Genomic DNA, 22417 nt, shown 5'->3' on the forward strand with positions numbered 1-22417 from the left:
AAATAGGTTCATCCGGCATGGGCAGATTGATGAGGAGACAGCTCATGTCTGGCTGGTCCATCGGGTGACGAGGTGCACATCCAATGTAATCAGAAACCGAGGGCCAACTGGAATATCATAGCCGGTTACGGGCGACGTCCGTCATGGCATATGCAGCTCGCCAGCGTCTAAAACCGTGTGTTCATTGTTTGGCACATGGTACTCCACTTCTCCTAATTCGTCTCGTTCTCTGGTGTGCTTGAACTGAGGTTGGGTGCCAGCTGAGAAAACCAGACAGAGCCTTCAGTCTAATCATAAATCCAACGACATCACAACGCATCTCGTTGGGAACATTGAAAGGAAAAGCTTCTGGTAGTCGCCGTTAATTTCTAAGGAAACTGTTCGTCCACTTGGAGAAAACAGTTAACCTTCCCGGCTTTTCATCTAAGGCATAACTAGGGTTCTGGAAACATGTGTCTCAAGCTCATCTATCTCAACACTCGTTGAGATTTCAATGGTCGGATTGTTGATTGGGTACACCATCCACCACCCAAGCAGTGCATGAGTTGTATGTCGAATTACCCCGCAAATCCCCTGCGAGTTGCTTTTCGAACACTCCTTTTTCCCCCTGTTCCCAGGCTTAAATTCCAACACCAAACATTCATTATCTTTCGCGGCCTTTTTCAGGACTAACTGGAACAAGGTTTGTTGTCATTACCATTTTCCATCTAAATTACCTCCTCACCGTCAGCTCTATTCTCAGCGGTTTATCACAAGACGATGTCCGTTCCGACAGTCAAGGCGGGCCGCATCCTAGCAAAGCCGATCCGCGACCGTATCAATATTCACTACGAAAGCGATGATGACTGTGTTGTCTTCATTCGCTGCAATGGTGTAGAATTCCAAATCGAGTTGTCGCCTTTTTTCCTTTGCAATTCGCCTCTTCTCACCGCGCGGTACCACAAGTTCATCGCCGCGGTCAGGTACAGGAGCGGTATGGGCGGAGAGGAAGGTGATTCGGAGGAGGAAGAGCATCCGGAAGACGTCCAAACCCAATTCCATGATTGGATCATCGCTGTGTTCAAGCCTATCTTCTCAACAGTGGCCCCGACCGTCCCGCCGTCTTTTGACCCCGACATGATTCGAACGGGGAAAGCCAAGCCGATGCTGTCCGAGTATCTTCTCCCTGAGACGCACCGATGCCGGCTGGAATCGGAAAACGACGAGCCCATTCCGATTCATATGCCAGATAAGGAGAGTCAATTTATGGAACCCCTCTGTCATGTTGATCCAGACCTTGCACGAGAAGCCAAGGAGCTCGTCAAGTTCTTTGATCCGTCCGCAGTTGAAGTCTGGTTTCAGCATCCAAAACAAGCACTTGAGGACACACCTACTCGAGTGTTGGTCGACTTGGGTGGTTCGGGTGAGAAAACCACTTGCTTCTGCAAGGGATTTGGGGCTGGGGAGTTTATAGTACTGGAAAGAGAATTGGAAACCCATCTCCGGCTTCTGAAATCCAAGGTCGTACCAGAGGCACGCGTGGTGCGTCTGCTTGGCGTTGTTGCAGTAGAGGATGGCCGAGTAGCGGGTCTTCTGCTTCCTTACGTTGACTGCCGTCGCGACAACGACGGAGTGTTAGACGGCCTTTATCTCTGCCGCATCCCAGTCCTGCTAAGGGAACGCTGGGCGGGCCAGATCAAAGAAGCGGTCCAACAACTCCACGAAGGAGGTGTTGTCTGGGGCGATGCGAAGGCCGCTAACATTCTGATCGACAAGAATGACGATGCTTGGTTGATCGACTTTGGGGCTGGCCATACTGAAGGCTGGGTTGACGAGGAGAAGAGGGGCACCAAGGAAGGGGACTTGCAAGGAGTGGAGAAAATTGTTGAATATCTGTTCAGTGAGGAGTATAACTCGGAGTCTGCCTCGTCAGATTATGATTTCGACTCGGCGTCGGAGTAGGCAGTTCAGGAGCATCGGTGATTCTATGTATGTCGGATAACGTACTTGGGCAAGGAATATGTTTGAGTTACACGGCGGTGCCTTGAATGTTCACCGTGGGCTCGGTGCCGTGATCGATGGATCGGGGGTTGAGTTCCCAACAGACGCCCCTGGTGCCGTTGGGTTAGGGCCGAGTCTCTGCAGAGTGACGTCGGAAATATGAATTGTGGGTTGGAAAATAAGACACTTAAGACTGGCGTGGAGGCATATGTGGGCTTCTCTTGTGACACTTCGATGTTCTTTTCCACGTTCAGATATTTCCCACACTATCTATCTAACTTACAATCATGTCGAATCCTCGCCCTCAAGCGAACCTGGCGCGGTTCTTTAGCGTCGTTATTGAAGGCGGGATTAGTTCCCAGACTTGTTGATGTGTTGATGGAAAACGGCACTAAGGCTCTGCCGGCCCATGTCTAGATCTATGGAATCACCAGCGCCGGTTCGACCGTCTTTACTGAGGAGTCTGACGCCAGGAACCCCAGAAGCCAGAATCCTAGGTTGCGTATCGAAGTTGGCGGATTGTCTCCGGACCTACATGCACAATATGTGCTCGCGCAGCGAAGTGTTTTGAACTCGAAGAGGACGTTGGCCAAGATGGAGTGTTTGTGTGTGGCTTCCCAGCTAGTACCAGGTAGGAGGGGGTCTGACAATGGGACGAAACGGAGAGGAACAATAGAGGCAGATGAACCAGCTTGTTCTTAAAAAGATGAATTGCTACTTGGTTGACATTCTTCTTTTCTTTCGATGTGGTCTCCAATCAAGGCATCCCTTTCTCAAAGAGGCTGTTCCGCGTCCGCGGCAGTTGAGGAAACAGCAGTTGGTCACGCCTGCATTCAACATTTTTACAGTTTGAGCCACCAAATCGTGTTCCGGTACATGTATGTGAAAAATAACCATATCTGTTGGGGACTCTAATCATCTTGCAGGGGCAAGTCTAAGGCTAATGTTGCTAGCTTCCACGAAATAAGTAATCAAAAGGTGTACCTCCTCACACAAATTCTAGAAGATGCTTCACACCCATCCATGCGTAGCTAGCCACCGTCCCCAGAACTTGAAACCACAGTTCCATCCCCGTCAAACCGACAAACCGATTCAACAAAAGGAACCGCTTAGCAAACAACGCCGCTTCCCGGTCCCGTTGCTCTTGGGTAATTTCCTCGCGCCATACCCGATCCATCTGCCAGCAGTGGTGGGCTGCCTGTTCAGACGCCATTCCCACATGCGGCCGGAACGCGGTGTACGCGTCCCCAACGAGGATCAGGCGACTGTCAAAGAAGCTTGCCGGGTAGTCTGTGCCGTCGAGGTCGGTGGCCTTGGAGATGAACGGCCGCGGTGTCCTGTCGATAAGCTCGGCAAGCGGCGGGGTCATCTGCTCGAGGTATTGCTCCTTTTGACGGACCCAGAGATCTGGCTGGACAAGCCCCTGCGGCACGGTACTGTGGTGCATCTTGCCGTTGATGTCGGTGAAAATGTTGGCCATCTCGGGCGAGTCACCAGCCACTCGAAAGTACCATACCCAGTTGACGAACCGATCCCCGGGTGCAACTTCGCCGGCCTCAGTGGGGATGATGTAGCTAGTCACGGTATTGTCAGTCAAATGAACTTAGATAAGGAGGCCAAGAACACGGACCATGGACGGCTTTCACTTACCTGATGGAATATGCCCCCTTCATAAGGGAGAAGTTTAGTCGATTGGAGAAGTACTCGACCGTCTCGGGTGTCAGCAAGCGTTCCGGCACCACGCCGCGCCAGCCAATGTACCCGGAGTACTTTTTCTCCGATGGGATATCTAACAACTTCCGCACGGTTGAATGCACACCGTCGGCGGCGATGACCATCTCAGCGCCGATAATGTCCTTCTCGCCGGTATTTACGTCTTCAAACTCTACGTGGATGATGCCATCGTCTTGGCTATAAGTCAGCCCCACAGCACGCTTACCGGCGCGGTACTCAACTTCCCCCTCTCCTTCTCCCGGCGAGGGCGGATCCGGCACCACTCCTGACGCCTTGCCATCAAAGTTGGCTCGCAGAATAAGATACAAGGTACCCCAGTTGCTCATGTGGCGCGGAGCCGGGCGGTCGATGATGCGGAGGTGTTTGCGCCAGGCGACGCTGAGGAAGTCAGCAGGGATAGAAGAGGGCCGGCCGGTTGCGTCAAGCGTCTCGAGTAGGGCTGCCAGTCTGGGCCCAACCTGGACGCCAGATGCATGACTTTGGCGCTCTTCAGAATGGTCTTGCTCGAGAATCGTGACATTGACCCCGTTGCGCTTGAGTTGGAGGCCTTGGAGAAGGCCAGCAATCGACCCACCAATCTAGACCGTGAGAAAACCGTTGTGTCAGCGATGAATGGTGAAATGCTGTTTGGTGCGTAAGGAAAATGATGGGTTATGGAAAATATTACTTACAACAATGGCAGTCTTGGGATATGGCATCTTTGCTTTGCCCGCGCAAGGAAGACAGGTTTGAGGGTAGGGCTCTGGGTGCCTAATCCAAAGAAGAAAGTCTGGGATTTTTTGAAGGTATCGTGTATGGCGCTGAGGAGGAAAGGGTCAAAAAGGCACATGTTTCCGCCAGCGGTATTGCCGTCTTTCTATCGCTTACCTTTATAATGGCACTCCGGTCCTGGGCAAGCAGAGTTGAGCTGGCCATCAAGGTCAGGCAGTCTGTGCCATTATGCCCTCACGGATGTGTTCAATGTAACGAAGGCTTTCATCAATAAGTAATCAGTTGCAGGAGGAACATAGTGCTTTGTCCGGGGCCGGAGGAGCCACATGTTTCAAATCAGTTAAGACGGAAAAGCATCTTTGAGTGTATAATTGGTTGGGCAGGTATTTACATTATTCCGGATGCTCGGAGCGATCAACCTCCGAGGGATTGATAGATCCCAATCTCGAGTTGCTGTTGACGCAATTCCGCCCTTGTTAGAGCACGCGGGTATCTGACTAGAGACTGGAGGTTCGTAGGTTTCGCAATGAACACGGACTGTATCATTGATAGCTACCTACCTAGGGGGGCACTGAGGACTCCTCTGGCTAATTTCAATACTACCTGGAGGGAATTTCAAACTCCGGGTCGGCGTGCCCCAACTCCTGTAAGCTCAACACACAACTTGAAAGGGAAAACAAACCGTGTCTCAGCATTCTGTGACCCAGAGCATCAACGTTAAAAAGTGTAATATAGTGAGGGGCAACTAGAAGACTAAAATGGAAATTCAGGAAAAAAATCACGCCTAGATAACATTGAGTTATATTAATTCATACACATATATAAGTAATGGTGCACGGAGTGTTGTTGACTGTGAGCTTGGATCGATCCCATTTCTCCTATTTCGCAGGTTCTCTAACATAGGTAGATAGCTACCTACATACTTGCCTGCAACAGACCTGCCGAACGCTCCACCCAATATCTCGATTCCTAGCTAGGTACTCAGAGTAGGTTCGGTCTCGCCCCAAAAACACAAATTAGAGGTCGGGAATTCCCGTTTTTGTAACCACTCATAATCGGACACTGATCCGCGTCAGAACTTGACAGCAGTCTTTGCGCGAAGCCATTCGCCGTACTTGTAAAACAGAATTGGGAAGGGCATAAAAATCAGTGCAAGAAAACCAAGCAGCGAGTTGCCCCAGCCATAGTGCAATGTCTGGTACATCTTGGGCCCCGCGAGCGGCAGGAAAGTACCGGAGATGTAGCGCAGCAGAAGGTTAGCACCCAAGGCAGAAGCTGCCCCCTCGGAACCGAAGAGGTTCACGAGATAGAGTTGGGCGGGCATCAGCACAAAAAATGCGCCGTAGCCGATGAAGGTAGTCCCGATGATGGGCACGATCCAATGCACCTTGTACTCAGCCCCCCAGCCGTAAATGAACAAGCCCACAGCTACCGAAGGACTGAACCAAATCATCGGAAGGAGACGCTGTTCAAGCCGCGGTCCGGGCAGTCCCAGTGCTATGGCCCGTACAATCATGCGTTTGTTCAGGCTGTTGAAAACCGGCACAGCAAAAACCATGGAGATGCCCAAGCCAAGGTACACCAGCCCAGAGGTGGACGTCGTGAACCCATATTGTCCTTCGAAGACGCTGGTGAAGGTGGTGAACAGCAGGTACATAATACCAAAGATGAGGCCGACGTATAGTGACAAAATCAGCACAATTGGAGAACGGACCAGGAGCATGGCCGGACGGACAAGCGCCTTTGCGAGAAGCTGGCTCGGTGTGTGAGGGAGAGCCAGCTTTGAGCGGAGGTGCGAGTTCCCTGTCTCAGCGCGGAGACGGGCTGTCTTGCGTTCCAAAAGGATCTTAGGGTGTGTCTCGCGGAGCAGGGCGAGGGCAGATACCCCAGCGGCACCACCAACAATGGCCAGCACCCAGAATATCCAACGCCACCCCTTGTTCGCGGCGATAACTCCACCGATGAGAGGGCCGATCACGGGCCCTGTCAGAGGTCCAAGGCTGAACAGGGCCATCGCCAACCCTCTCTTGGAGAGCTGAGTGAGATCGGCGATGGAGCCGCCTCCGAGGGCCATTGGGACGCCGCCTGCACAACCCGAGAGGAAGCGGAAGACGATAAACTGAGCGGCGGTAGTGCTGAGCGCGTTTCCAATAACAAAAACCACAAAGACGAGATTGGCGATGTGGTAGACGGGAAGGCGGCCATAGACTTCACCGAGCGGGGATATGACCATTGGCCCGAGAGCGATGCCAAGGACGTAGAGGGTGATGGCAAGCGTGCTGACGGTCTCGGTGGTGATGTTCAAGTCGGCAACGATACCGCCGATGCCGGGTGCGCAAATGGTAGGGGCGAGGTTCCTGTGTTGCGTTCAAGAGTCGACGTTAGCACACATGATTTAGGTATCCAGGCCTTCGGTAGAGCGATGATGGTAGAGAGGGCATGCCGCATACGTGATCAAACCGAGTATGGAGATCATGATGATTTGGTTCCACCGTTTCGCCGCAGGCCAGTTGACGGGGTTCTCAGCATCGCCGGATCGCTCCCAATCTACAATGTTGTTCTCTATTCCGAGCTCAAGATTGCTGCCACTCGCCGGGCTTGACTCGAGTCCGGCTGCACGTTTTTCTTCCAAGGACTGCTCCTTCGACATTGAGGTAGTTGTAGCTTATGCGAGAAGATGGCGCCAAAATGGAAACTGGACAAAGATGACCTGGGATGAACGTCGGAGAAGGAAACCAGCGCGGTGCAATGTCTCCTAACAGGCATTTTAAAGACTGCTGAGGTTGGCGCGGTTTGGAGGAGACCGTAGCTCCGCGGCTAATGGGCGGATCTCACAGCGCATACTAGAAACCCAACCATGACTTTGGTCTTCGTCATCGAATTCAGTGCTGGATATCCGGTATCTCCGCCGAGCGAGCGGGTCTTGCCGTGCCGTTGTCCGCGGGGGATTGGACCCCGAGTGGTTCCGTGTCGGCTGCCAAGGCCCAAGATTCCCGATTCGGAAGCCAACCAGCATTTAGTTAACTGCTACTTCGTACCAAGTAGCCAATGAACTGGTTCAGAAAGTCACAACTCTTGTCATATCCCACGCGTGACATCACCAAAACAAAACCCCGGTGTTGTTTAGACCGCTTTCCAGCATTTTTTTGGGCCTGTATCTCTGTCGACTGAGGAAAATACCCTCCTTCTCTGGGAAGGTGATGCCTGCCGAGCTCAGAGTGGGGCACGGAGGGTCGGACGGTCATCCCCGAGACAGGTGGGGTAAATTCTAACAATGGAAGGTGGGGGGGCTACTCCCCTGAATCCTGAGCAACGACAACAACTTCCCTTCCCCGGCGACTTCCTCCCACTAGACGGGCAGACGGGAGGAAAAAATGTCCCGGTAACTGTCATGTTTCTAGCACACGCTGCTAGTCCAATGTCGTTGAGGAGTGACGGTAAAGCGGGCCAGGTTGAAGACGGCCCCCAGGCACGTCCCAGCCCCAGTGCCAGTCGACGCCGGGAAAAGCCACAACTTTCATGCAATCTCTGCCGACGTCGCAAGTAAGAGCCGTGTCCTCTTGGTCCTTTTTGCCTTTATGGATTTTTAGCGTTGTGGGCTCCTGGACTTCATCGTCCTGTTCCTCCGATACAGACCGCTGATTCCCTTCCCTTTCGCCCGCTCTAGGCTACGTTGCGACCGCCAACAACCATGTTCAACCTGCTCATCGCGGGGGCTCGCGTGTACCTACGCCGACAATTATGCCACCGCACTATCCCTGCCCAGGCCGGCAGCCATGCACGACCGCATCGTTCAGCTCGAGCGTCTTGTCATGTCTCTCATGCCAGCACCTGCGCTCAACTCCATGTCCGGCCCCGCCCCGAACCCCGGCCCCACTCCGGCGTTGGGTCCCGGTCTCAGTCCCGTACCCCGGGCCGGTCCAACGTGTCACGGCATGGCCACCCCGGCTGAGACAGCACCTCCTACCGTGGAATTAGAGACGGCCCTTGAAGTGGGCTCTGAATGTGGAAGCATGCATATGAGTGCGTCAGAACTACACTACGTTGGCGGGGACCACTGGACCGCCATCCTGGACGGCATTGCCGATCTCAAGGATCACTTCGACCAAGAAGAACGGTTCCGCCTAGCCCAGGCTGAGCATGACACTGGCGCTGGCGTTGAAACCACCAACCCCCTGGGGCCTCGCTCAACCCACACACTTCTCCTCTACGGCTGCCGCTTGCCAGTGTCGCGCGCCGAGATTCTCGCCGCCCTGCCGCCAAAGACTGCTGTAGACCGGTACATCTCTCGCTACTTCAACCGCTTGGACTTGGTCCATTGTTAGTGCCCCCGATGCTTTGTCGGTCATTTCATGCCTGGGCCTGTTCTGGACAACCAATAGGGATGAATTTGGACTGACGGCGATAGAACAGCCATTATCCACGGCCCAAGCTTTCTTCAGGAGGCAAGTTCTAGTGATACTCTCACCGGCAATACTTTTGTGCTAACGAGCTGAGCCCAGTATGAGGCGTTTTGGACCAACGAATCCAACATCCCGGTTGTATGGGTCGGGCTGCTTTTCAGTATGATTTGCCTCGCCCTCCTTGCATCGGATGCCTCCGACACCGCCCATGGCGACCCCGAGCACCGATCTCTGCAAATTGACCTCTACCGCGAAAAGGCGGTACAATGTCTCATCATCGGCAAATACATCAAATCCGGCCCATACGTTCTAGAAACTGTCATACATTACGTTTACATCGAACTCATCCTTCGAGGCGACGCCGACAAAGATATCTGGTTTCTTTTCGGCCTTGAAGTGAACCTAGCCATGCGCATGGGCTACCATCGCGATCCGAGCCATTTCCCTGGCGTTTCCCCACTCCAGAGCGAGATCAGGCGAAGACTCTGGGCCACCGTGCTCCAGGGCGATATGCTCATTTCCACCCAAATGGGGATGCCTCGCATGATCTCGGACGGGATATGGGACACGGCGGAGCCACGCAATATTAGCGACACCGATTTGGACGGAAATACAACCGAGTTGCCACCACCCCGCCCTGAGACTGAACTGACACCGACTCTCGGCATTATCGCTAGGAGGAGAATGTTCATAGCCCTCGGCAAAATATGCGATATCACTTCTGCCGCCCAACCGTGTGGCTATTCTGAGATGATGAGGGTGGACGGCATCCTCCAACAAGCAGTTGCCAGCATCCCCCCACCGTTCAAACCCAAACCCTTGGCTATCAGCGTGACCGATACCCCCGAAGTTATCATGGCCCGCCTATTCATCCTGCACCTGTTCCACAAGGGGCAAATCATGCTTCACCGTCGCTTTCTCTACGTGGATTCCCCCTCGCCCGACGAGGACGTCTTTGCCTACTCCCGCACCACCTGCCTAGACGCCTCACTCGGCGCTCTTCAGATCCAAAATACCCTGGACGAAGAAACCGGGCCTGGGGGGCAGCTCTTCAGGATGCGCTGGCGCGTTTCTTCCATCATGAACCACACTTTCCTTACGGCCACTATGGTGTTGTGCTCGATGCTACACCGCGGCCGGACATTCGAGCGGAAAGAGGAGATTCTGACGGCCCTTACGAGGACGAGGACCATCTGGATGCGCGCTAGTTCCGGTTCCGAGGAGGCAAAAAAGGCAGCCGAGACGGTGAGCATTGTGCTCGCGAGGGTTGGGGAAGGCCGCGGTGCTCAAGAGCACCGGAAGCACGAGCATGGTGGTGGGGTTATGCTTTCACACCAAGCAACACGGGGCACCGCACCGGCCGAGTATATCTCTACCGACGGTAGCTGTCTTGGCAACATCGGCGTTGATGGCCATGATGTGTTGCCCCAAAACAACACCAACGTGGGAAGTACTGCTTTTGATCGTGAGTATTCCTAAGGTTCCTCCATCCCCGACGGACGGGATCCGGAAACTGACTATTTCTTAGCCGATAGATTTGTCATGCCAGGGCTCCTTGGGACTTTCACCCCGCCAGATGCACAGGGACAGACGATCAACTTGAACTACAGCCCTAGGTTGGATGACGTGGCATTTTCATTGGATGAATGGATTCAAACAAATCATCAGTTTACCGCACCGCCTTCGTAGGATAATTCTGAATATAACTTGCAACCTATGTGAAGAAACGCTGGGAGCAAGACGTTCTTGCGGGGCTTGGCGCGAAGATTGTCACTATGTCTTGCTTCATTACTAGAACTTCCGCCAGTCTTCTACCTCTTCCGCTACGACTATCCCCACGGCGCAGTCATTTCGACCCCTGCCCCCGTAGCCCTTTATCTGCCCCCGCTTCCATTGCCGCGAGCCCTTCGCTACAGCCAGTTGCTGGTCAAGCACGTTACACCTGTCGTTGCTTGTCGCCAGCTCGCTCTTGGTCTTGTCCAGCTCGTTTCCCTTATCCACTAGCTCCTTTATCTTGTCCGCCAGCTCCTAATCTTTGCCCTACAGCTTCCCTTGGTTTTCATCCAGCTGCCTCTCTAGTTGCTGGATTGTCCTTTCCTTATCGTCCGGCTGGTGGTGTTGGCGCTAACCGTTATCAATATCGAATATCAGGCCAAGGGCCGAAACAGTAAACTGTCTGGTATTGCTACCATTGTGATCGCCGGTGTTGGTAATTGTGCTGCTGGTGTTGGTGCTTTTTGGTGTTGGTGCTGGTGCTTTTGGTGTTGGTACTGGTGCTTTTGGTATTGGTGCTCTTATTGCTGGTGTTACTACTACATATCTTTGCCATTGGCCTCCGGGCACAAGTCAGGGAGCAGGAGGGTTTAAAAGAAGCATTCAACTGGTTGGTCGAGGAGCTACAGAGGATGGCTGAAGTGGCCACCCCTCGGAAGAAGGCCAACAGAGGCCACGGCTCGCCGTGGTGGTCAGTGGAGGTCCAGGAGGCCCAGAGAGAGGCAAGGAGAGCCGAAAGGGAGTGCAAGGCAGCCCCGTCGGAGCACAACAAAGAAAGACTTAACCAAGGTCTACGGGCCCTCGCGGCCACCATCAACAAGGAGAAAACGAAGACCTGGAGGACAACAATGCAGAAAGCCACCCACAAACCCGACCTGCTATGGAGCCTAGAACGCTGGGCCCGTTGCAGAAGCTTCGCCCCCCCAGATCCCCCGAAACTACCCGCTCTCACAGGGCCCCCCGGAGGCCAGGACCTCTCCACCCACGAGGAGAAGGCGGAGGCCTTAGCACGCCGGTTCTACCCTAACCCAGAAGCTGACCTTTCTGATATAGAGGACCCGGACCTGCTAGAACAGTGGGTTCCGAAGTTCAATATAGAGGAAAAGGTTACAGTGGGTGATGTTAGGGCAGTTCTTTCGAAGATTAGTCCTTGGAAGGCTCCAGGCGAGGACCACTTACCTATAGGCCTTCTTAAGGCCTGTGGGCGCCCACTGTTCAAGGTGCTAGCGGTTCTCACGGAGGCGTGTTTCCGGATCGGATGGTTTCCAGAAATATTCAAGAGAGCCAAAACAGTTGTCCTACAAAAGCCCGGAAAAGAGCCGAGTACCTACCGAACTCCAGGAGGCTACAGGCCTATAGCCCTTCTACCTACAGTTGGGAAGGTCATAGAAGCACTGGTAGCAAAGAGGATTACTAGTGCTGCAGAGGCCTACGGCCTACTACCAGCGGAGCAGATGGGAAACCGAGAGCACAGGTCAACAGAGGTAGCGATTCGGCTAGTCGTAGCCCAAGTCCAGGAGGCCTGGCGGCAGAAAGCAACCGCCTCCCTTCTACAGTTGGATATCTCAGGGGCATTCGACACCGTCAACCACACCCGGCTACTAGCCACTCTTCGGCTACAGGGTTACCCACAGTGGGTGGTTCTGTGGGTGAAGGCGTGGTTAAGTAACAGAGTTGCGATCCTCCACTTCGACGGCCAGAAAACAGAGGACATCCCAGTCATAGCGGGAGTCCCCCAGGGCTCACCACTATCCCCGATCCTATTTATCCTCTACATTGCCTCCCTATATCAGGCCCTGAAAACAGCCCATCCACTGGTTAGCATAGTAGGGTTCGCAGACGACACAAACCTACTGGCCTTTGGAAAGAACCCAGAGGCCAATACACAGGCAACTGGAAAAAGCTTGGAAGACCTGCTTGCAGTGGGCTGGTACCCGGGGGATGGAGTTCGCACCTCAAAAGTGCGAATTAATTCACTTCAACAAAGGTAGGAGACAGTGGGAGAACCCGGTGGCCCTGGCCCACCCAGGGGCTAGTGGCTACAGCACAGTTAAGCCAGTGGAATCGGCTCCGTTTTCTAGGAGTCTTGGCTGGGACTGTGAAGCTATCATGGAGGGCGCACCAACAAGCTGTGGAACGGAAACTCAAAACCCAAGATTTCGCCTTATCGAGGATTGCAGCAAAGACGTGGGGCCCGAGCCTATCCAGGGCTCGGGAGGTCTACGTAAAGTGCATCCGCAGTGCCATAGCTTACGGAGCCTCCAGCTTCCACCAACCAACAGCTCCAAGAGCTACAGGGCCGAAGGGGCCTGCAAAGCTCTTGTCAAAAGCTCAGAACAGGAGCCTTCGAATAGTAGTAGGGGCATACAAGTCAGCTCCTATTCGGTGCTTAGAAACAGAGGCCTGGGTGCCACCGCTAGACTTATATCTCAACAAGCGGCTGGCCGACTTCGAGGGCCGGCTACAGAAGCAGGCCCTACAGTCAGGGGCTGGGCCGGAGGCTGAGAGAATAACCACGGGGCATCTAATTACTGAGGCCTGCAATAAGGTCTACCGAAGGTTCAACAAGAGGAGGAAAACCCGAGGCCGGAGGCCCCGTCAGGGCCCGCAGAGTCCCACGCCCACTGAACTAGCCGCTAGTGTAGTGGCCCAGTGGGTTAACTACAAATGGAAGATTGGGGGGAAGGATAGGGGGTCGAATACCAAGGAGGTGGTCGAACTGGCCTGGCAGGCCCGGTGGGAACAACAGAGAGCTAGTCAACAAAGTACTACTCGACAGAGGGTATTAAACAGGAGGATAGCCGACGAAGACCCCCCAGCCCTCTTATTTACCGACAAAGCTCTGATGAGACACGAAGGTCTTACAAAGGCGCAGAGCTCCCTCCTTTCCCAGGCCCGTATCGGGGATATAGGCCTCCGGGACTACCTGTTCAGGGTGAAAGTCCCGGAGGTCCGTACCCCCTATTGCGAGTGCGGGAGGGGCAGGGAGACAGTGGAGCACTTGGTGGTTTGGTGCCCCGACCCGCCGTTACAAAGGCCGTGGGACGGCAGAGAGATTCGGTCACATCGGGACCTACAAACCGTATTACGGGGAGTAGGTGCCCGGAGCAGAAGATTTGTTAGGAAGGTCCTTGGCTGGCTGATGGACTCTGGCCGGCTACTGGAGTATAGGCTGGCCAGAAGGCTGGAGCTAGAAACAGTGGATGGGGAGGGCTAGAGGGCCCGGAGGCCGGCAAAGGGCCTCCTTTCTTTTGCAGTATGACGGATTCATAGATTGTTGTCTCAAAGTGGTAGACAGAGGTTTTTATCCGGCCTATACGGCACGGTTTCCTTTGTAAATAGCAGTAGAAGGACCGGCGCGCCCCAGGGCATATCGGTGTAGGAAATAATAATAATAATAATAATATCTTTGCCATTCTTGCAAGTGCGACTGCTAGTGCTGTGTGTTGGTAGCGGATGGTATTTTTGGTGTAATTGCTACCAAATGAGAATGTTAGTGGTTTAGCTTTTCCAAGCGAGAGAAGGGGGAAGACTTAGAGGCATTTATATGAACGCGAGAACTTGTTGGGGCCGTGGCATGGCTTAGTTTACGGGAAGGAGGCAGTGGACTGTCACTTGCACGTAAGAAGGGACTCCCAACGTGCCATTTCTCAACGGGAAGGCCATATTGGGGTAACCGCTCATATCGGGCGGTCATTTCTTTATCTACCTGCAATGTTGCCTTGTCCATCCCTCTTCATGGAAACGTCAACGCGTGCATCACCATTTCCAAAAGTGACTTCTAGGTGCATCGTGAAGTGAGTCCCAGTTGACGCTCTCTACGGTGGCCTAGGCCAGCGCTCCCAACAACCCAATCAATCCGATCTGGGCCTTAAAATTGGATTAAATTGAAGCCTTTCCGAATAATTGATTGATTGAAGCCCCGGAATTGGATTGGATTGAAGAATTGCAGCTAAAGTCACATGATCCCCGGTAGGTTTTTCCGACCTCACACAGTCCCCTTGGCACAGAGCAAGATCCCCGACCACAACCCTGCCACTCTGCTAAGAAGGACCTCGATTTCGCAACCAATTCTTGAGGCACTGCAGCTTGGATATTGTATCCTCCTGTGTAGACTGCCTCTGCATCCCCACGGCCAGTTTCGCAAGGCTGAATGTCCTCTCGCACTCTGTTGACATAGGTGGAATAGAGAGCAAGTCGAACGCCATCTTTGACAGCCGAGGAAATCGCTCTTGGTTACTCAACCACCACTGCAACGGATCTTCCACCGGCCTAACAGGCTCACCAAGGTGGGCTGTTACCTCAGATGCTGGAACAAAGCTCACAACACTAGAAAGAGCCATCGGTCTTGTCCCCTTGTAGCCGCGTGAGCCAGATACCGTGTTTCCCGATCCACGAGGTCCGATTCTTCTTAGATAGCCATTCCTCTAGGATATATCTATTTCCTTTATGAAGAATCGCTGGAAGGTCCTTAACGGCGAAGAGGGACAGTTGTTCTACGGGGATCTCTGCTGCCTCGCGAGCTTGGTCGGCAACGCTGCGGGCCCGGCGGAGGCGGGAGAAGGCGCTGTTTCCGGCGGTGGAAGCGATCGGTATGTCGGATATGTGGATTGGAGCATCGCTGGCAATAGATGCCGTGTCTGAACAATCGGCAAGGTTAACGATAGCGGACGTTCAGAGGCAACAGTGACCTAGTATAATGGTTCGCCGCGGTCGAGCGGGGACGCAACACCAAGGGGAAGCATCGCGATACCGCGCGTGTCGAACCGAGGGCCCACAACGCGCCTGGCCCGGGTGTTTTCTTGGGTAAAGGGCTAAGAACCTTGAACCCTCAGGGTTTACCGGGGTGTCCAAAGAAGGAAAAGTTCTGGGCCAAAAATTGACAATCCGCCAATCAATCCGGTGGCCGAATTGGATTAAATTGGGGCTCGAAAATCCAGAATTGGATTGAAAGATTGCCAAGAAAAAATTGGATTATTGGGAGCGCTGTCACGAGATGGCGGCTGTATCAAGAGTATATCTTGTATATCTACGTCGGCCTTTTGGTGGCGGATTCAGCGGATGAGCGCCACTTTGCCACCAAAAAAGGGCCGTGCGCTCAGCGGCCGGAAATATTCACCCCTATCTACGTATTGTCAAGGGTTAGGGTTATATATGTAGAACTGGTATCCATGGTTGCGAATGCCCTCTCTCTGTAAGAGGCATCTACTAGATGCGGGTATATAACCTCTTGGCTCTGAACCGCTTTTCAGCTCTAGGGCTAATACAGTTTAAAGTAAAAAAGGCGCTCGTGGTGTAGCGGTATAAGACGGCCACCATTTAATGTGGATAAAACCTTATTTGACCACCGATAGAACCTCTCAAATATCAAGGCCGGCACCATACTAGATCTCGAATCTTAAAAAAGAAACCACGACTTTAGCTACCAAGAGGCCACGAGTTCGAATCAATGTACGGGCTCTACAAAAAGAATAAAAAAAACAAATCCACTTTCGGCCTATATATGGGGGGGGGAGAGGACGTAGGCGCAGCCGCTTCCGTAAGACGACTGGCACCGTATACAGACTGACTGCCTGGCTAGAGACAACTGTAACTGTCCACTGATGGCAACCGTCGCTTCTAACGATCGGCTCTGGGAGCCTCCAGAGTCTTCCTGTTGGACTCGGAGCCGCTTGCAATAAAGGTCTAAAGAGCAGTTAGACTGCCGGTTGTTCGGCACCGACAAACTGCATGGCCGATTCCTCGCTTATTCGCCGCGACCGGGCAACTCGCCGGATCTCCCGGATGACTTCGAGCCGTAAGGAATACCACTGCACTTCGGCCTGACGGCCGGCTCGCCATCGACTCCCCCACCGGTTGTCTAGTGCCGTAATCGAAGGGCCGCCCTGGAGGCCAACGGTCCACTCGCGCCCAGAGGTCCCTCACAGTCTTGACAGCCCTGCTCATGCGATACCTCGGCGGCTCTACCCCTGCCTCTGCCCCTGCCTCAAGACTGTGCTCTTCCGCTAAGCCGGCGGCCCCTGGGCTAGCGGAGCGACTTACCGACAACAAGGGTGCCGACCCGTAGACACTCCCCTCCCCTTCCGCAACTACTTCGCCAAGCCTTTGGGGCAACGGAACTAGAGGTGTAGAGGCCAGTGCCGGCGCCGGTGCTGGCACCGGCACTGGCCTAGTGGCCGACTTTAGCTGAAAGACGCTCTCGGTAAGGAAGGTCTGTAAGGAAGACTGATAAGCTCCGGCCAGCTGTTCTTTAGCCGTACGGATCTCGGCCGTCAGGGCTGCCGAAAGCTCCGTCATCTGCGCCTCGCGCCGGGCTTCCGCCATTTTGAGATAGTCGGTAAGGGCTGGCAACGCTTGTGTCAAGATGGCTAGTTCAGTTGGCCGCTCGTCTTCCTCTATCAACGCTAGTACCCGGCCTGCGTATGGCGCGTAGTCTTTATGCTGAAATACCGGATGGCTCCATACTGCGCAGTCTGGGAATTGGCGCATTAGCAACGCCGAGTCCTGTAAGATAACCTCCCGGAGGTAGAATAACAAGGTAGTGAAGCCAGCCGCCGCTAGATCGTTTACTTGCCCCGGCCCTGGACCGAACTTGCCGGCCCACCTGTTTAGGTCCGGCCAGATCAACGGCAAGAGTGAGCCTGGAGGCGGTATTCGGGCCCGGCGTATTTCAAAGCAACCCATCTGCGCCGGGTGGCCGGCCATGGTCCGCATAAACTTCCGGGATAGCGAATTCAGGTAACAGCCGACCATTTGCTCCTGGTTCCAGCGGCCTGCACGCTGAATCTGTGCCTCGCTTATGCCTTTCAGCTCGGCCGTCTTTGCCCCAGAGCTTCGGCCGACGTGGGTCTTCTTGATCGACTGGATACCCGCGTACGCAAATGCCTTGATAACCCAGTCCCGTTGGCTATTGTATGCGAACTCAGAGGTAGGACTGGCGTCGGTGCTCTTTAGCAGCCGAATATCGTACCATTGTGCCCGGTTCTCGAACTCTGGGAACGGCTCGTTGGTAAGGTCCCACCGAAAAAGTAGGTAAAAGGCTATGGCGCCGAGCACACAGATAAGCGGGTCACGGCTGCGAAGTGCGCTGGCAGTCTCCAAGCGGCCGTGCTGGTTTTGCTTCCCGGCTCGCGTCGTAATAATGAGCGGCATGCACCGCGTAGGGCCCTCGCCGGCGAATTCGAACGTAAACAGGTCCGAGATCTCAAGAGCTCGGCGGTCACCTCCGCGGGTAAGCATATAGTGGCCGAGGAGCAAGTCAACCAGGGTCCGAAGGTGGCACTCGGCCGACTGTGCCGTACGGCCCCAGAGCTCGCCGGCGATCCGCTTCAAATCCTCCTCGGAGTAGCCATCAAGAAGGGTATCTCGGCCCTTGTCGGCGTAATTGGCCTTTTGCTGCTCTGCATCCCGGCGCTGTAGGGATTTGATATACTCCCTAGCGTTGTCCTCCCGGGGCGACGGATAGGTGTTCATACCGAGCGCTTTCTGCGCGCGGTAGAGGTCGGTAATCGCCGTTATATACGACCGAACTGATCGCCACGAAAGCCGAGTCTCTGAGAGGGGGATATCTTCGGCGGCCTTCCGGCTCCGCGACCGCAGCGGCCGATGGACGACTTCCTCGACAAGAAAAAGAAGGAGCTTATCCTCCCTGACCGTCTCGCCATCTTGGTACTGCTTCCGCTTGCAGAACCGGCGAAACTCTTCCTGCTTTGGCTCGTAAGCCGAGGTCGTATTCTTCGGCCGGGCTGCCCTGATCATTGTGAGGATATTTTGCGAGTTGGCATGTAGCTCGGCGTTGTTAACGATGGCGCGGTCCACGTGTTGACCACGTTCAGCGGCAGAGGGCCAGAGCCGCGCCGGTGCCGCTGCGGTTAGCGGCTCTTTTTGGTGGCTGCCCGAAGGCTGTTCCGTACCGGGCGACAAGGCCACGGTGATCGACTGGTAGTCGGCCGGAGCCGGCGCCGGCGCTCGTCGCTTTCGGGGCGCCATGGCCGGGGGGGAATAGAGGTTGGAGAGGGGTCGATAGTGTTCGCTGCAGTGCCCTGCCGTGCCGCAGAGGAAGGGAAAGGAATGGAGGTCGGGGGGGGAGGAGAGGTTTGCCACTAGGAGGCGGCCGCTCTACTTCTGTACTGCGTAGCGATCGCCCGCGCACACGCGCGAGGCGCTGAAAGCCACCGAGAGGCTAGCGGTCATAGTGCTGTAATGCCCTGGAACGCCCTGAAAGCCAGTGGGCCGTACAGGGGGGCTCGGAGCGAATCAGCAAACCGATCAGCGCAAGCCGTAGATATACCGAAATAACTATGGACGGACCTTGCAGCTACACGCAAGGCTCCTCACAAATCAAATATTTCGCAACCAAATAAAATACTTGGCAAATAAGCCAAACCAAATACGGCCCTATATTTGGCAAATAAAGGGCCACATTTGCCAAGCTTTATTTGGCTTATTTGACTTATTTGCCAAGATTAATGGGTTCCACACACATATATAACCCTAACCCCAGACTACACCGTCGAGACCGTCTTCCCACCTGCCCTGGATGATACCATCACCGTACATCCACTTGAAGCGGGCATCGCATCAGCCGTCACGAAGCTCGACGAGTACATCGCCTTCCTCGGCGATTCGCACGCATACTGGTTCGCAATGATCTTACACCCAGGGCACAGAAGAAGGTGGATGGAGTTGAACTTGAAGCCGGCTCAGATGGACAGTTGGATCGACGCATTCAAGCAGTATTTCAAGAGCCAGTATTTCCATCAAGATGCTGCGTTCGAGACCAACAATCCAGAGCACCACGACCGTCCCGGGCGCAACAGCTTCCTCCTCGGCTCCAACTATTATGACGACATAGAGGATCACAACGAGGTTGACCAATACCTCTCTGAGCGGCCCAAGCAGGTAGATGAGCCTCTGGCGTGGTGGAAGGCCAATATTTCACGGTATCCACGGCTTTCTACAATGGCATTCGATTATCTCTCCATCCCGGCCATGTCATCAGAGTGCGAGCGACTGTTCAGTCGCGCCAAGCACTGCGTAGGCATCCAACGACATTCGCTTCACGCAGACTCAATCAACATGCTCCAAAGCTTGAAGAATTGGGTGGGAAAGAGAGAGGTCTGAAGCGGTGGTTTTCGTGGGCGGTGATCTTGATGTCCTGGGCATGCAGGCCGGTGGATGGATGCGCGGGCGCGCGGGCGGTGCAGGCCGGCAATTGCCTAAATGGGCCAAAAATATATTTAGGAAGTTCTGAATTTTATTGCATTTTAGTACGATTCTCCCAGTTCCCAGCCCAAGCCTGGCTTTACCTGACTGCCGGTGCAACTGACGTTGTGGGTGCATGCAGGTGCTCTCCCCTCAAAAACAAGGTGTGGTTCACGGTTATGGTTATGTATGGGTATTTGGCTTATTTGGCCATGACCCCATTACATATGCCACCTAGACCAGAAATAGACTATATGCAGCGTGCCCCAGCCCATGTAAATAAAATAGGGGGTCTTATTTGATTTGTGAGGAGCCTTGGCTACACGTAGGTATCTCGGCATCTCGACGGCCAGTGGGGCGCAAGGGTTGTGGTTTAGTGCGGCGGATGGATCAGCGAGCCGCGGATCAACGCTCAGTGGCTGCTTGGATACCGTCGAATACGACGCATCATCTCATTCCTCCCCATTGCCAACCAATACCGAGACTAGAGAAGCACAACGTGGCGGCCGTAACCCAGTCAGGCCGTTCGTTTGTCTCGGCTCTGATCCACAGGATTGACGCTGTCAGCACACAATCCCCTCTCGCTACTGCTCGTCAACTAGTAACCGGCGGTGAGGCGGTAACTGACCGGGGGCCCCGATGGTTGAATCTGGCTCCTCTGAAGCTCTCGGTAAATCCTAGTCTGACCTCCTCACCCGTTGAAGCCTGCTCGGGGACCGCCATCGTGAATTCGGCTGATCCACAGGAACAGCCCGCTTGTGCAGAGCCAAGATCCATAGGGCTTACTGGCATCGCGTTTGAACCAACCATTTGCTGGAGAAATTACCGATCCTGGCAGTTTAGAGGAGTCAATACCCTAGCTGGTTCCAGACCCGCCCGCTCCTGTCTCAGCGAGCAATGCCCGCTTTAGGTAACGGGCGTTTAAGCGGACGTCCCTGTTGGGGTCAGGAAGAGTGAGACCCACCCAATGACTTGTACAACCTCACTGCTTGGCTTTGGCGATGTCTCTGTGCTAGTCATGTCAGCATGCATTTGCCCGAGTCGACCAGACGCAGACTCGATCCAGCTTCCCCAGCCCTGTATCACCAAAATGGTCTGTCGGTTCATCAATGATGATCCACAAAAGAGCTTCGTGAAGCGGAGTAATTTTTCCTCATTCCCGGTGTTAGCCTCCTAGAGGGGATACAGACGGATATCGGCCTGTTATTCTCTAGCACGAGAAAAGGTATAAAGACAACCACATCCTGCCCGTCAACTAAGTCTTGGGGGCATCACACTCTTCCGACACATCATCCACCTCACAATCCAACGCCAACACCAAACCACCAACACCATCACAATGAAGTGCCAAACCCTCCTCCTTGTCGTCGCGGCCCTCGTGCCCTCCGTCCTGGCCGACAAGCCCAAGCTGAACCAATACCGCACCATGGACGACTGGTATGCAAACCCGCCGCCCTCCATCCAAAGTTTTCAGCCGTCCCGGTATGCTAATATAGAAGCTGATAGCAACAACGATGCCAACATCTTGTATCACGCCGCCCCCGTCTCGGGCCGGTGCTACAACCTCGACGACGCCACGGGCGCCTTCTTCTGGAACACGGGCGGCATGCTCAACCCCAGAGGTGAGTCTTGTTTTGCTGCTCCTTTCCCCCACCTCCCCCAAACTATGCATGCCAGCAACTGACTTTTTTGTGATTTCCAGTCTACACTGGCAAGGACTGCCACGGCACTGAGGACCCTCTTTCCACCCGTGGCCGCTGCTATCCCAAGGGTATTTACCGCTCTTACAAGTGCTGGTAATTGCACTTTTCCAGTCTTGCATCTAGCGACCAGTTCTCCGGGTTCAGGCGGGAAGCCAGTGTTTGATGGTTGCTATGGCGGCTCTTGGAGGTGCGGGAGGTGTTACCATTTTACCAGATAATACTACCAAGGAGTCTTAGAGAATTAAAAACGTCGTTGGCTTCGTAAGCGTGTTTTGTTTCTTGTTGACACGGCAACCTGAGCTTGGTCACCCTGTGGATAAGGGATCGCTATAAACAGGCGGCGGAGCCGTAGCGTAAATCCCTTAATAATTCGCTGGTAGCCCAAATTGGTCTCCTTCTATATTCTCCTAGCTCTAAGCGACATTGGTTCCAAACAAAGCCCCAACTCCAAGGCTGCAAACAATCAGTTACATGATATAGTCCGCGGAGCCCGAATCCGCTACCTCAAGCTTAGCAAGCCTCACATCTATATCCCGAATCGCCTGTAGTAAAGCGTCGCGGCTCTCCATCATCTCGCTAGCATCCACGTGTTCGAGCTGCGGGGATATGGCGCCCCCCGCGCCCGCTGCCGCAATACCAAGCACCTTCGCTGCTTCGCCCTCAGGCATCGTCATCTCGTGAGAGTTCTTGGTCACGTCGAGTTCAGTCAGGAGTCGATGTACCCCCAGTATGCCTTCACACCTTGTAGGATTATTCTCGCAGGCGCAGTTAGCATGTTGCCTGTGGTTGGCAACGACGGCGTTGAGTGCCTCTGCGGCCTGGAGGTGTCCCACGCTGGTGGTGTACGCTCAGAGCGCGCCCAGCGCCACCCATAGGTTGGTCTCCTGCACGGCGGCGTGACAAGGCCCG

The 22417-nt window shown here is 54.2% G+C and overlaps 8 protein-coding genes across 8 annotated transcripts; 4 read left to right on the forward strand and 4 right to left on the reverse strand.

Annotated features, from left to right (window-relative positions):
• Positions 1 to 759: 759 nt before the first annotated feature.
• CHGG_02204 (uncharacterized protein) lies at positions 760 to 1941 on the forward strand (the record flags this gene model as incomplete). Its single annotated transcript, XM_001228719.1, has 1 exon — positions 760 to 1941. The coding sequence occupies one exon, from the start codon at positions 760 to 762 to the stop codon at positions 1939 to 1941; it is 1182 nt and encodes a 393-aa protein (XP_001228720.1).
• A 1027-nt stretch (positions 1942 to 2968) lies between these two features.
• Positions 2969 to 4412, reverse strand: CHGG_02205 (uncharacterized protein; the record flags this gene model as incomplete). Its single annotated transcript, XM_001228720.1, has 3 exons — positions 2969 to 3554; positions 3631 to 4292; positions 4386 to 4412. 3 exons carry the CDS (start codon positions 4410 to 4412, stop codon positions 2969 to 2971), a joined length of 1275 nt encoding a protein of 424 aa, XP_001228721.1.
• A 1085-nt stretch (positions 4413 to 5497) lies between these two features.
• Positions 5498 to 7075, reverse strand: CHGG_02206 (uncharacterized protein; the record flags this gene model as incomplete). Its single annotated transcript, XM_001228721.1, has 2 exons — positions 5498 to 6782; positions 6876 to 7075. 2 exons carry the CDS (start codon positions 7073 to 7075, stop codon positions 5498 to 5500), a joined length of 1485 nt encoding a protein of 494 aa, XP_001228722.1.
• A 624-nt stretch (positions 7076 to 7699) lies between these two features.
• On the forward strand, positions 7700 to 10832 carry CHGG_02207 (uncharacterized protein; the record flags this gene model as incomplete). The annotated part of the gene is made up of 4 exons (XM_001228722.1): positions 7700 to 7968; positions 8060 to 8745; positions 8923 to 10293; positions 10636 to 10832. 4 exons carry the CDS (start codon positions 7700 to 7702, stop codon positions 10830 to 10832), a joined length of 2523 nt encoding a protein of 840 aa, XP_001228723.1.
• A 401-nt stretch (positions 10833 to 11233) lies between these two features.
• Positions 11234 to 13818, forward strand: CHGG_02208 (uncharacterized protein; the record flags this gene model as incomplete). The annotated part of the gene is made up of 2 exons (XM_001228723.1): positions 11234 to 12588; positions 12717 to 13818. 2 exons carry the CDS (start codon positions 11234 to 11236, stop codon positions 13816 to 13818), a joined length of 2457 nt encoding a protein of 818 aa, XP_001228724.1.
• A 2201-nt stretch (positions 13819 to 16019) lies between these two features.
• CHGG_02209 (uncharacterized protein) lies at positions 16020 to 18590 on the reverse strand (the record flags this gene model as incomplete). Its single annotated transcript, XM_001228724.1, has 2 exons — positions 16020 to 16061; positions 16329 to 18590. The coding sequence occupies 2 exons, from the start codon at positions 18588 to 18590 to the stop codon at positions 16020 to 16022; spliced, it is 2304 nt and encodes a 767-aa protein (XP_001228725.1).
• Positions 18591 to 21144: 2554 nt separating this feature from the next.
• On the forward strand, positions 21145 to 21605 carry CHGG_02210 (uncharacterized protein; the record flags this gene model as incomplete). Its single annotated transcript, XM_001228725.1, has 3 exons — positions 21145 to 21242; positions 21312 to 21427; positions 21508 to 21605. 3 exons carry the CDS (start codon positions 21145 to 21147, stop codon positions 21603 to 21605), a joined length of 312 nt encoding a protein of 103 aa, XP_001228726.1.
• Positions 21606 to 21905: 300 nt separating this feature from the next.
• On the reverse strand, positions 21906 to 22182 carry CHGG_02211 (uncharacterized protein; the record flags this gene model as incomplete). The annotated part of the gene is made up of 2 exons (XM_001228726.1): positions 21906 to 21921; positions 21980 to 22182. The coding sequence occupies 2 exons, from the start codon at positions 22180 to 22182 to the stop codon at positions 21906 to 21908; spliced, it is 219 nt and encodes a 72-aa protein (XP_001228727.1).
• Between the last annotated feature and the right edge of the window lie 235 nt (positions 22183 to 22417).

The sequence above is a fragment of the Chaetomium globosum genome, genomic scaffold (assembly GCF_000143365.1).
Source record: "Chaetomium globosum CBS 148.51 scaffold_2 genomic scaffold, whole genome shotgun sequence".
Taxonomy (NCBI): Eukaryota; Fungi; Ascomycota; class Sordariomycetes; order Sordariales; family Chaetomiaceae; genus Chaetomium; species Chaetomium globosum.